This window comes from Thunnus thynnus, chromosome 15, assembly GCF_963924715.1.
Source record: "Thunnus thynnus chromosome 15, fThuThy2.1, whole genome shotgun sequence".
NCBI lineage: Eukaryota > Metazoa > Chordata > Actinopteri > Scombriformes > Scombridae > Thunnus > Thunnus thynnus.
Genome location: NC_089531.1, coordinates 4,395,796 through 4,413,871, shown reverse-complemented (window position 1 = coordinate 4,413,871; position 18,076 = coordinate 4,395,796). Strand labels below are relative to the sequence as shown.

The following is an 18,076-nucleotide window of genomic DNA, read 5'->3' as shown; positions in this document are numbered from 1 at the left end:
GGGTCACATTTTAGCTGAAAAAAAAAAAAAATTCTTCAACTAATGATGACAGTAGTACATTAAAGGCATAGTAGATAAATTAAGGCTTTGGTCACTAATATGTTCCAAAATGTGATATTTTAGATCTTAATCAATCAATCAATCAAATGTACATTTTTATGATTGTGTTTTATGCCTCAGTAATCCATGGAGACTGAAGTTTTCACATAATATTGTTGTCTGCCCGAATATATACACTTATATTTTATATTTGTACTTTTATATGTTTTTATTGTAAGCTTGTAATCTATATTTTGAAACGGTTTTAATAATCCGATCATTTTCTCAACTTTTTTATATATTTTATAATTTTTTTTTAAATAAATATTTATAAATATTTTATAAATGTTCTCAATTCTGTCTGTTATTTTACATTGGCACAATGTCTCTGTTTGGTTTCTCAGCATGCAAACATTATTGATTATCCTTCCTAATGTGTTAGAAAAGGGTTTACATGTTTAGTGTTCATGTGTCAATTTTGACCCATGTTTGAATTCATTTACAAGCACTGAAAAAAACACTAACTATCATCCAGTAAAATGTTTTACCTGCTAAGTGACTTATTATTCATCAATAAACATAATATATATATACTTACTTTGGTATTTTATGTACCTGAGGCAACATTTAACTTAACAAATTGTTTTTAATTTAAAATAGGCACAATTTATCTGTTTTATCGCTTATGATGAACAGAACAGGCAAATAAGGCCACGAGATGATGCAATAATAAACAAAATAATTCCCAAAATAACGTGTTTATATTTTCTTACACATTAAAAATGTGCATGCTCTGCCATGTGTGTGGTGAGATGTGAGAAATAAAGCATGAGAAAGCCCTAGCCTATGTACTGCTATACAGCTGGGAAACAGTATCTGTGTCTGTGTCTGTGTCTATGTGTGCATGTGTCTATCATAGGCTACTTTTGTTATTTTACATGTAGGCTACTTCAGGCTCACATCCATTTTGTCTGGGCCAGAAATGGCCCACTTTCGTATGGGTCCTGTTGTATGCAAAGATCATAATATGATCCACACCAGGATAATTCAAACCGATATATGTGCAATATAGTATGCCTGTGTAGCTATGCGCAGGTGGGCCAACTCGGGTCATGTTGAACCTTCTAGAAGTAAAATAACTGATGTCCCGAGCCAGACAATTCAAAACAGTCACCCGCTGTCAAAATCACCCCATTTTGCTAAAATACTGAATGCACACTATTGTTAATCAATGAACTTTTTGTCGTACATTGAGCTATCAAATATGTCTAATTATTACATTTGCTCTGTCTGTATAGATTAGTGATAGTCAGTGGGCTGGACGTCTTTACGCGTCAAGTGAAGTGTGATACTGGTGGAGTACGTAGGTTTCACTGTCACACACAACACACAAAGACGCACAGCAAAATTAAGACGGCGACTGGTTTGTCTACTGCAGTGGTCACTCGGCTCCTCAAAGAGTCACACCATGAAGACGGTAGAGCTTGCTATTCTGCTGATCTTCTTTCCTGTCACACTGTCAGGTGAGATTAACTTTAAGAATGTAGAAAGCCTAGCGTTATACAATTCACTTTCACTGTAATATTGGGCACTTTTACGCTGTTTAGATCAAGCTTTACCTGTACCACTTTTTAAAAAGTCGTCCTTTACATAGGGACGACTAATGGCTTTAGCAATGTTAAATAAATCATTTACAAATCATTTCTAGACAGGCGCGTAATCGCCGCGGAGGAGACATATCAAGACGCATACCTGCCATGAATGCTCACCCATAGTTCTGATGAACACAAAACAACTTTCATGTACAGTACCAGTCCAAGGTTTGTACACATCTTCCCATTCTCTTGAATGAGAAGGTTTGTCCAAAGTTCTTACTTGTACTGTATTTTGCTTATTTCATTTATTTCTAGTATCTATTATTTAACCTGTTGATGTCCGTCGAAATACAGCTAATAGAGATCAATTTACGTCTGAAACGTGTTAGATTAATCTATGAATTTTACCGATAAACTCGTTCACGTGTCACTGAAACTGAATATTTTCGGGATTTTGCAGAAATAACAGTTTCTGTACAGTACTGATGTTCTGTATGTTGTTAACATCTGGCTGTGTGTCAGATTATTATCTTTGACTTCATTGAATAGTACCATTCATTGAAATTAATTTAGATATAAAAGACAAAACTGTAGCAAATGGTTTTCAAATGTTCACTCATGCTGTAAACTCAGATTATAGATTCTGCACTGCAGTATAATATAATCTAGGCCTAATATGATATAATATGTCATAATAATATAGTATTCACAGAACAACAATTAAGTTGAAACCTCAAAGCACATACCTCAAGTATTACTTTAATAAAGGAGTTTTTACATTCTGTATCTGGATTAGTTTTAAATACACAGTGAATGACACCAATGAATTTAATGTTTCATAAGAGGACCTTTGTGACTGTAACTGTGATTTCAAGGCAATATTCTTATTACATTTAATAATAATAATAAAAATAATAATAACAATCTACATACTGTATATTACAAGAGTGTTGCAAGACAGGAATACAACATTAAATTATAACAAAATAATGTGAAAACTATAAACCAAGGCATGAATCATGGGCTACATCATGTCTCAGTGTGTTTTAAAAGATCGACTAATCACAGATCAGGTTTCAGGGCTCATATCATAGCAGCTTTCTACTGTACTAATAACTCATATTAATTATTATGATTACATACAGATTTTTTTTTTACAAATGTGATCAATCAAATTAAATATAACAAAACAACATAATTTCTAAAGATTAAGATATTTTGTCACTGTTCAAGCATGATAAGGCACAATAAGGAAGTAAGTGATAGTTGTAATTCATGCTTTGCTCACCATATGTTATTCCACTTTCAGGAATCCCATAGCAGTGTACAGATGTTTATATCAAGATTTAACATTTTGATTAGATTTACACTTGAATGTATATGTAGTCATTACTAACCTTATATAAAATGATGATCATTAAGGTTAATAAAGCTGCCTTAGTCATTATGGCAAATGTGTCAACAAAAAATTGCCTATTAACATATCCAGCATTCATTTGTGTTTTGAGTTGTGTTTTTGGCTGTTTGGCCAATGGAAGGTCAATATTCACTCTCCTTTTAGCTTTTGTTTGGTCTCAATCATTCCAAGTATAATATCTGGCTCTTAAGTTGGTAGATGTTCTACTTTATCACCAGCTCATCACTAACTTTGTGTGTTTGAGGTTTCATGCTGGACAAAATACTGAATGTAATAAAATGTGATTATCATACATATGTATAAATGCATGTTTATGAAAAGTGGATTTCAAAACCTTTCAAACCTCTTTCTCTTACAGTGAAACATTCACTGAAGTTTTTCTTCACAACGTCCTCTGGAGTCAAAAACTTCCCAGATTTTGTGGTTGTTGGGGTGATCAATGAAGCTCCAACGGGTTACTGTGACAGCATCAGAAAGATACCAGGAGTCAAACAGGACTGGGCAAAGAAACTGATGATCCACAACATCTGGAGTGGTACACGCAGCAGTGCTTGTCAACCCAATATGACCACAAAGCTGACATTGACATTTTGAAGCAGCAACTGAACCAAACTGAAGGTAAGTAAAAATACTGTAAAAATGTAAAGTTGTGTTTTTGTTGAATAGCAAACAGATATATTTTTATTATAAACAGGCATGTTTACATGTTCAAACACTTACACAGTTTGTTAAATGTGCATATATTCTTCACTCATATCTCTCACTCTATTACCAGCCATGTAATGTGAGGGACTCTTTCAAAATGGGTGGTCAATATTAATATTATATATAGTTTCCCTGGTAGTTATGTGCTGAATTCACTGAAAAACTGAGCAACATGGTTCTGCATTTGAGTCTGGGCCTTGCTTTGTGTGTGTTTGTTTGTGTGTGTGTGTGTGTGTGTGTGTGTGTGTGTGTGTGTGTGAGGCCCTTTTTGTCATTTATGGTTTGATCTGGATGTTTAATTCAATTAATTAATTGCAAGTCAGGTAAGTTTTGGTTGGAAAGTTTGACCGCTTGATGTCAGTTTGTGTATTTCTGTGTGTTGGCCTTGCAATGAAGAAGTGACCCTTCCACATGTTCCTCAACCTCTAAAAGTAGGCTCACATAGGCTCCAGCCACCTGTAACCCTCTGTGGGATCTCACTCTGCACTCTGACTCTCTCTCAGGTGTCCACATCTTCCAGAGGATGAGCGGCTGTGAATGGGATGATGAGACTGGAGAGGTTAATGGTTTTGGTCAGTTTGGTTATGATGGAGAAGACTTTTTAGCATTTGACCTGAAGACACTGACATGGATCGCTCCAAAACCACAAGCTGTCATCACCAAACTCAGATGGGACGGAGATAGAGTTCACAATGAATGGTGGAAAAACTTCCTCACCCAGCATTGCCCTGAGTTAGTGAAGAGATATTTGGACTATGGGAAGAGCTCTCTGCTGAGAACAGGTAGAGTCACATGACCTGATGTAGTTTCATGGCCTCAATTTTAAAATGATAAAATTTTTCTAACCTCCCTCCCTGCCCCCTCCCCCTTGTCTCTCCAGAGCTTCCCTCAGTGTCTCTCCTCCAGAAGACTCCCTCCTCTCCAGTCAGCTGCCACGCTACAGGTTTCTACCCTCACAGAGCCATGATGTTCTGGAGGAAAGATGGAGAGGAGCTTCATGAGGATGTGGAACATGGAGAGATCCTCCCCAACCACGATGGATCCTTCCAGATGAGTGTTGACCTGAACCTTTCATCAGTCACACCTGAAGACTGGAAGAAGTATGAATGTGTGTTTCATCTCTCTGGTGTGAAGGACGACATCGTCACCAAACTGAATAAAACAGTGAACAGAACCAACTGTGGTAAGACTGGAATACTGACTTTGCAATGGTTATTCCCTAAAAACATCTGTTGCCCAATAAAATATATACATGTCATTTGCTGTAAATGTGGTGGTAATTCTGGCTTCTGATTATACAATTTGAATGAGTTTAAAACAAGTTTATCAGTCCTGAGCATTCTGGAGGTGTGGGTTAGTCCAGGGTTAACAAACAAAACTGCTATTTTGCTCACTGAAATAAATGTAGTTTCTTACTTGTTACATTATGCACATGACCTACTTAAATTACAAGTGGATTCAATAAAATGCAGTTCACTGGTCGAGACAAAGGGCTCTCTTTTGCCACCAGCGTACTGGCATTTACCTGAAGTTATATCCTCACCTGCACCAGTCTGGTGTCTGGGTGAGTTGCCATGTGCCTCGTGGGAGGAAAGGTGCAGTTGAAGATGTGCTGTTGCCAATCCAGCAGCACACTGCAATCTAGGTGCCAAGAATAAGTGAGTTTTGCGCAGTCCACTGTCCACTTGCTCAGGAAAAGGTTGACAGCACAGTGAACCTGTGATCTTTAATATTACTGTCATTTTCTTTGGTGAGGGCTCACTCAAATAAATCTCACCAAAATAACACAAACACCCTTATTCCTGCTTTGTATTTTAAACAAACCAATCTAATCAATTTAAACTTTAAAAATAATTTCATAAAAAATAAATACAACATGCAAAACCAGGATGTTCATCCCTCCAGTAGCGTTCAGAGACTGTAGAATCAATGCAAAGGCTGAAGAACACCATTATTTAAAAAAGATATTTTCTCATTTGGTGTTCTGATGATGGTGGTGGAGAGCGCTGTCTTACATGTCAGTCCAAAGTCTCCCATAGGTTTTCAATTGGGTTGAGCTTTGGTGACTGTGAAGGCCATAGCATATGATTCACATCATTTTCATACTTATCAAACCAGTGACCCCTCATGCCCTATTGTCATCCTGGAAGAGACTCCTCCCATCAGGATAGAAATGTATCAGGCAATCACTCAGAACAGCTTTGTATTGATTTGCAGTGACCCTTCTCTCTAAGGGGACAAGTGGACCCAAACCATGCCAGCAAAATGTCCCCTACAGCATAACAGAGCCACCAGATCCCCTCACTGTAGGAGTCAAGCATTCAGACCTGGACCAGTTTGTCACCTGTCTGTATCTTGTGCGCACAAGATAATAACTTATTATCTGGTGCATAGAAGGTATTATCTTGTTCTCACAAGATAATACTGTTATTATAACGCTAGAAGTCACACTTTACAAATAATGAGCTAGTAATACACCCACAGTATAAAACTATCAGCAACTAATAGCAAAAATAAACACAACTGATTTGACACAACATTTACAGCAATAAAACAATGGCTCTTACACAAAGCAAGAACAAACTAGAATTGTTGCTCATCTAAGGAAACGTGTGACCACGTGAGAGAGCACGCTACGGTTTTTTTTGTGAAATGTGTGCTTATTATGACCTTTTGGACTACCAACAAGAAAAACAAAAGTGGTGAGCTATGTTCTGCTATCGCTCTGGAGCTTGTTTTCTGCTCCTTTTTTGAGGAAATAATGTTTTAGCTGTGTGTGCTCAGCAGTGGGCGTCATTGCAGGTGTGTTTTGTTGTGAAATGTGTAGTGGTTGACAGCGGCAGCTAGCTGTCTTATTAGCATGAGAGCTAATATCTGCAGGGTGTTTCTAGTCAGATAGCACAGTTTTTGTTGTGTTGTTGTGTCATTATGCCGGTCATTTGTTGATGTTAGCAGGATAGAGGTAAGGCACTTGGGAGCACACAAAAACGTCACTTTTGTTGGATTTACGTGGAAAATCCAGCCCAGGGCCTTCACATAGAAATCAGTCCACAGGCAACCGAGAAAGTCAGGGAAGGACTCTATTTTTACATTACATTACTACCTGTTCACTCACTGGCAATAAAAAAACATTAAGATATGTAAAGTGCTTCCCAATTCTATATATAGAACCTTTAAAAAGAGATATCACCTGCTCTTGGCAGTGTAGTTGAACTACTGTACTTATATTTTCAACTCTGCACATCCTGGACAATAATGAGTTTCCTCAGCGGAAAACACTCGCAGGAAAAAAGCCCTTGTAGAAAGTCCTGTGTTTTGGGGGGATGAAAGTAACAAAAGTGGTTGTAAATACTGTTGTATGATTATCATACATCATTATAGGTGAAAATACCAAAAATGCATTGGCATGCACTTGATGCACTGTGAATGTTTTGTTTTGGTTCCAGTTTCTCCCTCAGAGTTCCCTGCTGGTCCTGTTACTGGAGGTGTTGTAGGACTGCTGCTGCTCCTGGCAGTCTGCATCACTGGAGTCTTCATCTGGAGAAGAGGAGATAATGGTGAGTGACAACAATACTTTTACTCATCATGAAACCATTTTAACTCCATTGTTTTAGCATATTTCAGCAACATTTCAGGAAAATATTTATTCTGAATGAATAAAACAAATAACAGTGTAACCTGGCTGATGTTCAGTAACGTGATCTCCAACTGAAGAGTTACTCTCATCTTTTACAATAAAAGGGGAAATCAGTGAAATTAATACAGTGTTTCTATAAAACATGTATTACTGTTTTCTTTGTTTGCTTTCATAAATTCTAACATGTTAAATTTTGAAGTATTGTAATCTCTCATCTGTATTTCAGGATTCAGGCCTGCAAACTGTGAGTAATCTGTCAGTTTATCTCTCTCTCTCTCTCTCTCTCGCTCTCTCTCCAAATAAATGCAGTTAATAGTTTAAATTGAATTACTGACACTTTGTTTTTCTTTTATAGCTTCAGACTCGTCATCCTCTGATCCATCTTCAGTCAGAGATGCAGCTCTTAACTGATCACAGTGAGTATTTCATTATGTCATCAACACTGTGCAGATACTGTATGAAGAATCTCTCTGTTGCTCCTCCTGAAACTAGCTACAGTATACTGATATAATACTCTCATAAATATACTGAAAGTCTGTATTTGTTAAAAAGACTGATTTGGCAGAATTTCTCAGTCACGTTTATATTTTGGACAAAAATCAAACATATATATAATATGACCACTAATAAGTCCAGGTTCCTTTCTATTTGTAACTCTGAATTCATAGATCAGATTTATGAGTTTCAGGTCATCAGCAGATGCTGCTGTCCAGCTGTTTCCTCAAACCTTTGGTGGAGATGAATCACTGCAGCAGCTACCAGACACAAAAGAGCCACAACGTTACTCCAGTGGGGCATCTTTTGTCTTCAGATATCAAATTCATGTCAGTTAGTCATGTGATGTACTGTCTTTGATGATGATGGGAGACATGGAGCACTTTAATCTCTGCTTCTAAAGCTGGAGTCAAACTTAAAACTGTAAATGCTCAACTACTCATGCTTTCCCTAACAATTAGTTTACAAATAGATTTTTGAATATTTAGACACTCCTCCTTTCATTGAAACTCACATATTAAAGCAATAACATTTTTTAGAGCTTATATTTGTATCTTATACATTTGTCATCTTCACATGTCCTGTATTTGTCATGCAGGTAATACATGTTAATGTCATTGTAACATTATTGTTAATGCTCAGATTATTGGTGTTAAAGGATTAATGAGGGTTTTATCTGTGGTACTGACTGATGCACTTTATTTCATATTGCTAAAATGGAAAAATTGATTTGTCTACATGACAGTATGCGTCTTCTCTAAGGTCATGTGATCTGTTTTTGGCTAAATGTGTTCACTTCAGTTAAAGTTTGTCTTTACATCATTTACAAGATAATGATTGATTATGAATTGTTAATCAATCATCTTTTCACTGGAGAATGTAAAACATGATTTTTTGGTGAACTTCATTTTGTCTAGAGCAGCTACAACATTTTCTAGTGTCATTTTTGGTCTTATTTGTTCTAATAGTGTTATATTTACCTTAAATTGATAAATAAAATTCTTCTGAAAACCTGCTTAAGAAGTCCTCCTGTTACATCATACCTGTGTTTACCTCAAATGTTCAGATGTGTAGGCTTAAAGGTTTTGTCCCAAGTTTTGGGAAACACTCTAGTGAAGCTTGTTCCTGATACCTGGAAAGCAGGAGCTTACTTTTTAAAATTCTTCGTTGTCAACATGTGTGAGGATAAAAGGAAAAGTTTACATTACTACAAAACACAAACACACACACACACACACACACATACCACAAATTTTCATTTGTTAATGAAGGAGTACACTGAACCTTGTGACTCTGAGTGTGTATTTCCCTATTTTACCACTAGAGAGCAACATAACTCTGAAATGTCTCAGCTGTGAGGTCACCACAGAGAAACAGCTGCTAGAGCATTTCCACCATCACCACTTCCTCCCCCACAGTCGGGTTATAAAACACTTTAAACTGCCTCATCGTATAAATTGTGTTATATGACTTTAAACAAATGCTCATGTTACTACATGTTATTAAATTTCATGTAAATAACAAAACAACAAAACACATTTCCTGCATTTTCCTGTTGAATCTGATCAGCCGGTCAGATATTGAATTTACTCCTCCTGGTAACACGTGATGCACAGCTATTTATAATTTCTATTGGTCATTTAATTTGACTGTACACACTGTTAACAGTCTTTCTTTCATCACAGTGTTTTTTAATGTCTGTATTGAAGCAAGATGAAGGATTTCATGTTGTTGCTTCTCTTTTGCCATGTTGTATCTCCAGGTAACTGAATAATCTTTTTTTAAACAGTTGTTTAACTTCTATTTCAGCATTTATGCACATAATATTCATAAACTGCACATTTACCAACATACCTCAGATTTAAACATGTCTATTCACTGCTAGTTCATTTTTTTGTGCTTTTAACAAGTGAAACTTGTGAGAGGTCTTCTCATTCTCTTGAATGAGAAAGTGTGTCCAAACTTCTGACTAGTACTGTATTCTCTTCTTTTACTTCTCTCTCATATCTATTACATAAACTATTGAGATGTCCAATGAAATACAGCTATTAATGAGATTAATTCAGGTCCGAAACGTGTTAGATTAATCTATGAATCTAACCAATAATGCTGTTCAGGTGTCACTGACACTGAATATATTCAGGGTTTTGCAGAAATAACAAAATAATAAATAATAAGTTTCTGTACAGTACTGATGTTATGTATGTTGTTAACATCTGGCTGTGTGTTTGATTATTTCCTTTGACTTTATTGAACAGTGTCATTCATTGAAATTAATTTAAATATAAAAGACAAAACTGTAACAAATGGTTTTCAAATGTTTACTCATGCTGTAAATTCAGATTATAGATTCTGTACTGCAGTATAATATAATCTAGGCCTTATGATATAATATGTTATAATAATATAATATTGACAGAACAAGAATTAAGCTGAAACCTCAAAGCACATACCTCAAGTATTGCTTTAATAAAGGATTTTTTACATTTTGTATCTGGATTTGTTTTAAATACACAGTGAATGACACCAATGAATTTAATGTTTCATAAGAAGACCTTTGTGACTGTAACTGTCATTTCAAAGTAATATTCTCATTACATGTACACCTTCTAATGGCCAGTGCTGTACTGTAGATTACAAGAGTGGTGCAAGACAGGAATGCAACATTAATTTATAACATAATAATGTTAAAACATTAAAAAATGTGCCAACAAAAAATGACCTATTAACATATCCAGGATTCATTTATGTTTTGAGTCGTGTTTTTGGCTGCCTGGCCATTTATGTATGTGTAATTAAATGTAATTATCACAAGTATGAAGAAATGTATGTTTATGAAAACTGGATTTCAAAACAATTCAAACCTCTTTCTTTTACAGTGAAACACTCGCTGAAGTTTTTCTTCACAACGTCCTCTGGTGCCAAAAACTTCCCAGATTTTGTGGTTGTTATGTTGATTGATGAAGTTCCAACAGGTTACTATGACAGCATCAGTAAGATACCAGAAGCCAAACAGGACTGGTCACAAAAAATGTTAGAAGATGATCCACAACACTTGGAGTGGTACACTCAGAAGTGTTTGTCAACCCAATATTCCTACAAAGCTCACATTGACATTTTGAAGCAGCAACTGAACCAAACTGAAGGTAAGTAAAATACTGTAAAAATGTAAAGTTGTGTTTTTTGTCAAATAGCAAACAGATATATTTTTATTATAAACATGTTTACATGTTCAAACACATACACAGTTTACTAAATGTGCATATATTCTTCACTCATATCCCTCCCTCTATTAACAGTCATCTAATGTGAGGGACTCTTTCAAAATGGGTGGTAAATATTAGTATTACATATAGCTTCCCTGGTAGTTATGTGCTGGATTCACTGAAAAACTGAGCAACTTGGTTCTGCGTTTCAAACTCGCCCTTGTTCTTTGTGTGTGTAAGGCCCTTTTTGTCATGTATGGTTTGATCTGAATGTTTAATTCAATTAATTAATTGCAAGTCAGGTAAGTTTTGGTTGGAAAGTTTGACGCCTTGATGTCACTTTGTGTATTTCTGTGTGTTGGCCTTGCAATGAAGAAGTGACCCTTCCACATGTTCCTCGATGTCTAAAATGCAGGCTCACATAGGCTCCAGCCACCTGTAACCCTCTGTGGGATCTCACTCTGCTCTCTCTCTCTCTCAGGTGTCCACATCTTCCAGAGGATGGATGGCTGTGAATGGGATGATGAGACTGGAAAGGTTAATGGTTTTATTCAGTTTGGTTATGATGGAGAAGACTTCTTAGCATTTGACCTGAAGACACTGACATGGATCGCTCCAAAACCACAAGCTATCATCACCAAACACAAGCGAGACAGAGATAGAGCTCACAATGAAAGATGGAACTATTACCTCACACAGGGTTGCCCTGAGTTATTGAAGACATATTTAGACTATGGGAAGAGCTCTCTGCTGAGAACAGGTAGATCACATGACCTGATGAAGCTTCATGGACACAATGCTTTTAAAATGCCTCTTCTGTTTCTAACCTCCCTCCCACACCCCTCACCACTTGTCTCTCCAGAACTTCCTTCAGTGTCTCTCCTACAGAAGACTCCCTCCTCTCCAGTCAGCTGCCACGCGACAGGTTTCTACCCTCAGAGGGCCATGATTTTCTGGAGGAAAGATGGAGAGGAGCTTCATGAGGACGTGGAACACGGAGAGATCCTCCCCAACCATGATGGATCCTTCCAGATGAGTGTTGACCTGAACCTTTCATCAGTCACACCTGAAGACTGGAGAAGGTACGAATGTGTATTTAAGCTCTATGGTGTGAAGGACGACATCGTCAACAAACTGGACAAAGCAGTGATCAGAACCAACTGGGGTAAGACTGGAATACTGAATTTGCAATTGTTATTCCTAAAAACATCTCTTGCCCAATAAAATATATACATGTCATGTATATACTGTAAATGCTCTGATGGTGGTAACTCTGGTGTCTGATTACACAATTTGAATGAGTTTAAAACAAGTTCATCAGTCCTGAGCATTCCTGAGCAGAGGGTTAATTAAGTCCGGAGTTAACAAACAAAACTGCTGTTCTGCTCACTGAAATAAATGTAGTTTCTTACTTGGTACATTATGCACATGACCTACTAAATTTCCTAAGTCGATGCAATAAAATGCATTTCAGTGGTCCAGACAAAGGGCTCTGTTTTTTGTGCCAGCACATAGTTAGGAGCGTATCTGCACCGGTGAACTGGCATTTACCTGAAGTTATATCCTCACCTGCACCAGTCTGGTTTCTGGGTGACTTGCCTCACGGGGGGAAAGGCACAGTTGAAGATGTGCTGTTGCCAATCTAGCAGCACACTGCAATCTAGGTGCCAAGAATGAGTGAGTTTTGCAAGGGCTCACCCAAATAAATCTCACTAAAATAACAAACACCCTTATTCCTGCTTTGTATTTAAAACAAACCAATCTAATCAATTTATTGACGCTCTGTGAATGTTTTGTTTTGGTTCCAGTTTCTCCCTCAGAGTTCCCTGCTGGTCCTGTTATTGGAGGTGTTGTAGGACTGCTGCTGCTCCTGGCAGTCTGCATCACTGGAGTCTTCATCTGGAGGAGGAAAAATAATGGTGAGGGACAAACATACTTTTACTCATCATCAAGCCATTTTAACTCCACTGTTTTAGCATATTTCAGCACCAAATTCAAACTAACATTTCAGGAAAATATTTATTCTGAATGAATAAAACAAATGTAAAAACAGTTTGACATGGCTGATGTTCAGTAATGTGACATCCAACTGAAGAGTTACTCTCCTACCTTTTACAATAAAAGCAGAAATCAGTGAAACTAATACAGTGTTTTTATAAAACATGTATTAGTGTTTTCTACATTTGCTTTCAAAATTCTGACATTTTAAATTTTGAAATATTGTAATCTCATCTGTATTTCAGACTCATCATCATCTGATCCATCTTCAGTCAAAGATGCAGCTCTTAACTGATCACAGTGAGTATTTCATCAACACTGTGCAGATACTGTTTGAAGGATCTCTCTGCTCCTTCTCCTGAAACTAGCTACAGTATACTGATATAATACTCTCATAAATACATTGAAAGTCTGTCTTTGTTAAACAACTGTTTGTCTGATTTGGCAGAAATTCTCAGTCAATAGATCCAGTATAGTTACAGGAAACAGCTGGCACTGAGGTTTTAATGTAATAGTGATTAAACCTTTTACATTCTGGGCCAAACTCAAACTCAAACATGTTGCACACAATATGAAATCAAATACCGTTAAATGGCCGCTCATAATTTCAGGTCCCTTTCTATTTGTTACTCTGTCTTTGCAGCTTTCCAGTAAAGATTTAGAGGAGAATAGTGAACTCAAATAAAGATGCTGTGGCTTCAATATTTTATTCTATTTTGCACCATAAATGTTCATTAACAAAACTTGTTTTAATGAATATTGAGATGTGACATCACAGGACCCGTCAGAAAGTCACAGGATACATCAAACTAAAGTGTGAATTCATAGATCATATTTATGAGCTTCAGGTCGTCAGTGGATGCAGTGAAGAATGATATCTGTGAAGATTATCTGAGAGCTGATAGAAGCATTAATGTTGATGTGAATCCTCCACTGCAGGAGTAACAACATCTGGAGAGAACTGATGCTGCTGTCCAGCTGTTTCCTCAAACCTTTGGTGGAGATGAATCACTGCAGCAGCTACCAGAAACCAAAGAGCCACAACGTTACTCCAGTGGGGCATCTTTTGTCTTCAGATATCAATTTCATGTCAGTTAGTCATGTGATGTACCGTCTTTGATGATGATAAGCATTAAGTCAACTTATAGGAGACATGATGATACTCAGCACTTTAACCTCTGCTCTTAACATGAGTCAAACTTAAAACTTTAAATGTTCAACTACTCATGCTTTCACTAACAATTAGTTTGACAGTTGCATTTCAGAAACACTAATGGAGATTCTGCACTAGGCCATGATTGAAAAAAAACATTTTTAATGTTTCTGTTTCTCTGTTTGTTTCATTGTTATTGCTCCCATAGTTTGAACACTGCATACCAACTTCTCCCACTTTAACCAAAGTGTAAATATCTGTGAGTTGTGTTTTAGTCTTCCAACACACATTGCTCCTCCACTCCAAGTAACAGCTGTAACTCTTTTTAAACATAAATTTGTAAATGTTTCCACAATTTTACACAACATAAATACATTTTTGAATATTTAGATACTAGATATTTAGATGATATTTAGATACTACCTTTCATTGGAACATATTTAAGCAATAACACTTCTTAGAGCTTATATTTGTATCTTATACATTTGCCATATTCAAATGTCCTGTATTAGACATATGGATGATAAATGTTAATTTGATTGTAAGGTATTTGTTAATTCTCGGCTTATTGGTGTTAGAAGATTAATGAGGGTTTTACCTGTGGTACTGATGGATGTGTTTCATTTCATATCGCAAAAATGGAAGAATTGATTTGTCTACATGGCAGTATACATCTTCTCTAAGGTTATATGATCTGTTTTTGACTAAATGTGTTCACAGTTTGTCTCCACATCATCTACAGGTTGATAATTAATTATGAATTGTTGATAGATCATCTTTTCACTGGTGATTTGTAAAACATGATTTTTTGGAGGTCACAGCTCTCATATGTGTCACATACAGTAGGTGTAGAAATTATCTCCTGTCTGTACATAAGGTCAAATATTTTTTTTTATTTATCTTTGTTCATTTGGTGAACTTCATTTTGTCCAGAGGGGCTACTACATTTTTTACTGTCATTTTTGTTCTCATTTGTTCTAATAGTATTTCTATTTACCTTCAATTAATAAATAAAATTCTCCTGAAAACCTGCTTAAGAGGTCTCCCTGTTACGTCATACCTGCATATACCTCAAATATTCAGATGTATAGGCTTAAGGGTTTTGTCCCAAGTTTTGAGAAATTTTCTGCAGGGTGAGACATGTCTGTCTTGCTCACCCCTGTGTCATCAAAATTATGCAAGTTTTGGGCCCATTCACTTTAATTTCAAAAAATAAATTGAAAACTTTTGATGAGTTTCTGTATAAAAGAAATTAACTTCCTAATTTTCAGCAAGTCTATTTTTAGAAAAGTAAGGACTTTTAACCCACATCACCTGGTCAAAGTTTGATTTAAATGTGTACTGTCAGGTGTGTAGAGACAATAAGTAACTGCAGCTGGACACAGAAAAATACTCATATATTTGAAGGGAGAGTGTGAGTGAACCGCTAGGTGCTCGGGCCTTAATAAAGGAAAAACTTCAGTACAGAGCTACAAAATTTAGTTATGATTTTATTTTTCTACTGCGCTTTATCACTTAACAGTCACCCTCACTCCATTTTTTCCCTTCCTCTCATAGGTCATCCCCACTACTGATTATACATGTAAGACCTACAATTATTGTAAAATAAAATAAATGATAATATCCCCAAAGTTCATACAAAGTTTGTATATAATGTACTGTAAGTATAAAGACCTTGCTGCTACATTCAACTGTCACACCCATCCCCTGCCTTTCTTCCCTCCTTCTCCCTGTCAGATTGAGAGCAGGATTTCAGAGCAGTCTTCTAGTGAAAATATTTTCATAAATCCCGTGACTTTGGCCAAATCTCACATTAAAACTCACAGTTTAGTAGGAATTTTCGTCGCGAATCCATTGACACAGGTTTGAAAGTGGTCTTACTTATAGTTTAGATGTCAGACGCCTCAGTTTGGCACAAAGTCCATGCCCAGAGATTGCCTCCCTATCCGTTTACATTGTAAGGTGCACTGTGGCACTTCAATTTTCGGGGCTTATAATATTTAAACCATTCGAGTTATTACAAAGTTTTTAATAGCTTCTGTTCAGCACAGTGTGATAAGTCATGTATTTAAGTTTGAAGCTGATATCATTAATGCCCTAGGAGGAGATAGCGTTTGGTCAAGGTCCAAAATTGGCACAAAGTCATACTTTCATGGGTGTATTGTGGACTTCCTGTTGAATCTAGGTCAGGGGTGTCAGGATATGATTTGTAGATCTTGTTGAGACAAATAATTGAGTTTCAGTTTGATCTCTCTACAACATTCCTACAGGCCGTGGCGGCCATTTTAGATACATAGGTGGTGCTATAGAGCATATTTTGGCACTTATGGGGGATAATTTTTACATTTTATCAAATTTTTCACCAGACCTGATGTGTATGCCAAATTTGGTGAGTTTTTGAACATGTTTAGGGGGTCAAATTAAGGGTTTAAGTGGCGGAATAATAAAGAACAAACAAACAAACACACGAAATACAATAGGGTCTTCGCCCCTTTGGGGCTCAGGCCCTAATTAAAGCTGCAAGCAGTGTTGGTTGGGACCTTGCACTCTGGCCCATCAGGATCAGATCATTTTGCTTTTTAAAAATGAGGGATATTTCTTACAAGTGTGGTGTGCTTTTATTTTGAAAGTTTGATTGAAATGTGTACTGTCAGGTGTAAAGAGACAATAAGGAACTGCAGCTGGACACAGAAAAATACTCATATATTTGAAGAGAGAGTGCGAACTAACCCACTCTTTTTTGAACATTTACTGTTTCCACATAGTTTTAGATACAAACTTTGTTTGAATTTTACATGAATCACGAGACATTGACCTACAAATCTTGAATTTACATGTGTTTTCTATCTTTTACTGTTTTTGAGATATTAGAGTGTGAGTTGTAAAGTCTTTTTTTGCTCCTCCTGTGATTTTATAATGAGTGTGTTATGCAGAATGTTTCACAGCACTGAGGGAGTGACATCACCAGCAGCAGTTGGAGAGCAGGATTTTAGAGTACGCTTTTTGTGAAATATCTTCATAAATCCCATGACTTTGGCCAAATCTTCCACTTAAAAATCATATTTTTGTAGAAAATTTTGTTGCAAATCCATTGATACAGGTTTGAAAGTGATCAGACTTATAGTTTAGACATCAGAAGCCTTTGTTTGACACAAAGTCTGTGCCCATAGATTGCCTCCTCATTGCTTTACATTGTAAGGGTGATGTGGCACTGCAACTTTCAGGGCTTATAAAATCCAAACCGTTCGAGTAATTTAATTAATTTAATTGTAATAATTACAAAGTTTTTAATGATTTTTTTTCAGCACAGTATCATAAGTCACCTATTAAAGTTTGAAGCCGATACCATTAATGCCCTGGGAGGAGTTAACGTTTGTTTGAGGGCCAAAATTTGGGCAAAGTCTTATTTGGAAAGGCTAATTGCGGACTTCCTGTTGGATTTAGGTAGGTCTTGATGAGATGAATAATTAAGTTTTGATTTGATCTCTCTACGACATTCCTATAGGCTGTGGCGGCCATTTTAGTTACATAGGTGGCGCTAGTGAGCACATTTTGGCACTTTAGGGGTTAATTTTTACATTTTATCAAATGTTTCACCAGACCTAATGTGCGTGCCAAATTTGGTGAGTTTTTGAGCATGTTTAAGGGGTCGAATTTAGGATTTAAGTGGCGTAATAAGAAAGAAAGAAACAAACAAACAAACACACGAAAAACAATAGGGTCCTCACCCTTAGGCGAGAACTACTGTTTTACAGTAGTCCTCTGCGTTTTGGGTCCCTAATTACTCATGGTCAGTAGTCTAGAGTAGTAGTTCCCAACCTTTTTGGCTTG

General features: G+C 36.6%; 2 protein-coding genes across 3 annotated transcripts in view; both read left to right on the top strand.

The window, feature by feature from the left end:
* LOC137198246 (major histocompatibility complex class I-related gene protein-like) overlaps nt 1–18,076 on the top strand; it is a 75,300-nt gene that overhangs the window by 46,130 nt on the left and 11,094 nt on the right. Inside the window, exons 2-4 of one of the 2 annotated variants that reach the window (XM_067611962.1) lie at nt 10,768–11,034; nt 11,576–11,854; nt 11,957–13,153. In XM_067611962.1, the coding sequence (XP_067468063.1) occupies nt 10,768–11,034; nt 11,576–11,854; nt 11,957–12,318 (908 nt within the window). In that variant the 3' untranslated portion in view covers nt 12,319–13,153. Of the gene's footprint in view, nt 1–10,767; nt 11,035–11,575; nt 11,855–11,956; nt 13,154–18,076 lie in introns of those variants that run through there. The other variant, XM_067611958.1, reaches the window with a different exon arrangement.
* Nucleotides 3,560–5,420, top strand: LOC137198268 (major histocompatibility complex class I-related gene protein-like). The gene is made up of 3 exons (XM_067611976.1): nt 3,560–3,669; nt 4,260–4,538; nt 4,637–5,420. Exons 2-3 carry the CDS (start codon nt 4,280–4,282, stop codon nt 5,047–5,049), a joined length of 672 nt encoding a protein of 223 aa, XP_067468077.1. The 5' UTR covers nt 3,560–3,669; nt 4,260–4,279; the 3' UTR covers nt 5,050–5,420.

Excerpts from the sequence above, each read along its gene's own strand:
- LOC137198268 (XM_067611976.1), top strand. The coding sequence starts at position 4,280 with ATGAGCGGCTGTGAATGGGATGATGAGACTGGAGAGGTTAATGGTTTT. Across the intron at positions 4,539-4,636 it reads GAGCTCTCTGCTGAGAACAG|AGCTTCCCTCAGTGTCTCTC; the intron begins GTAGAGTCACAT and ends TTGTCTCTCCAG.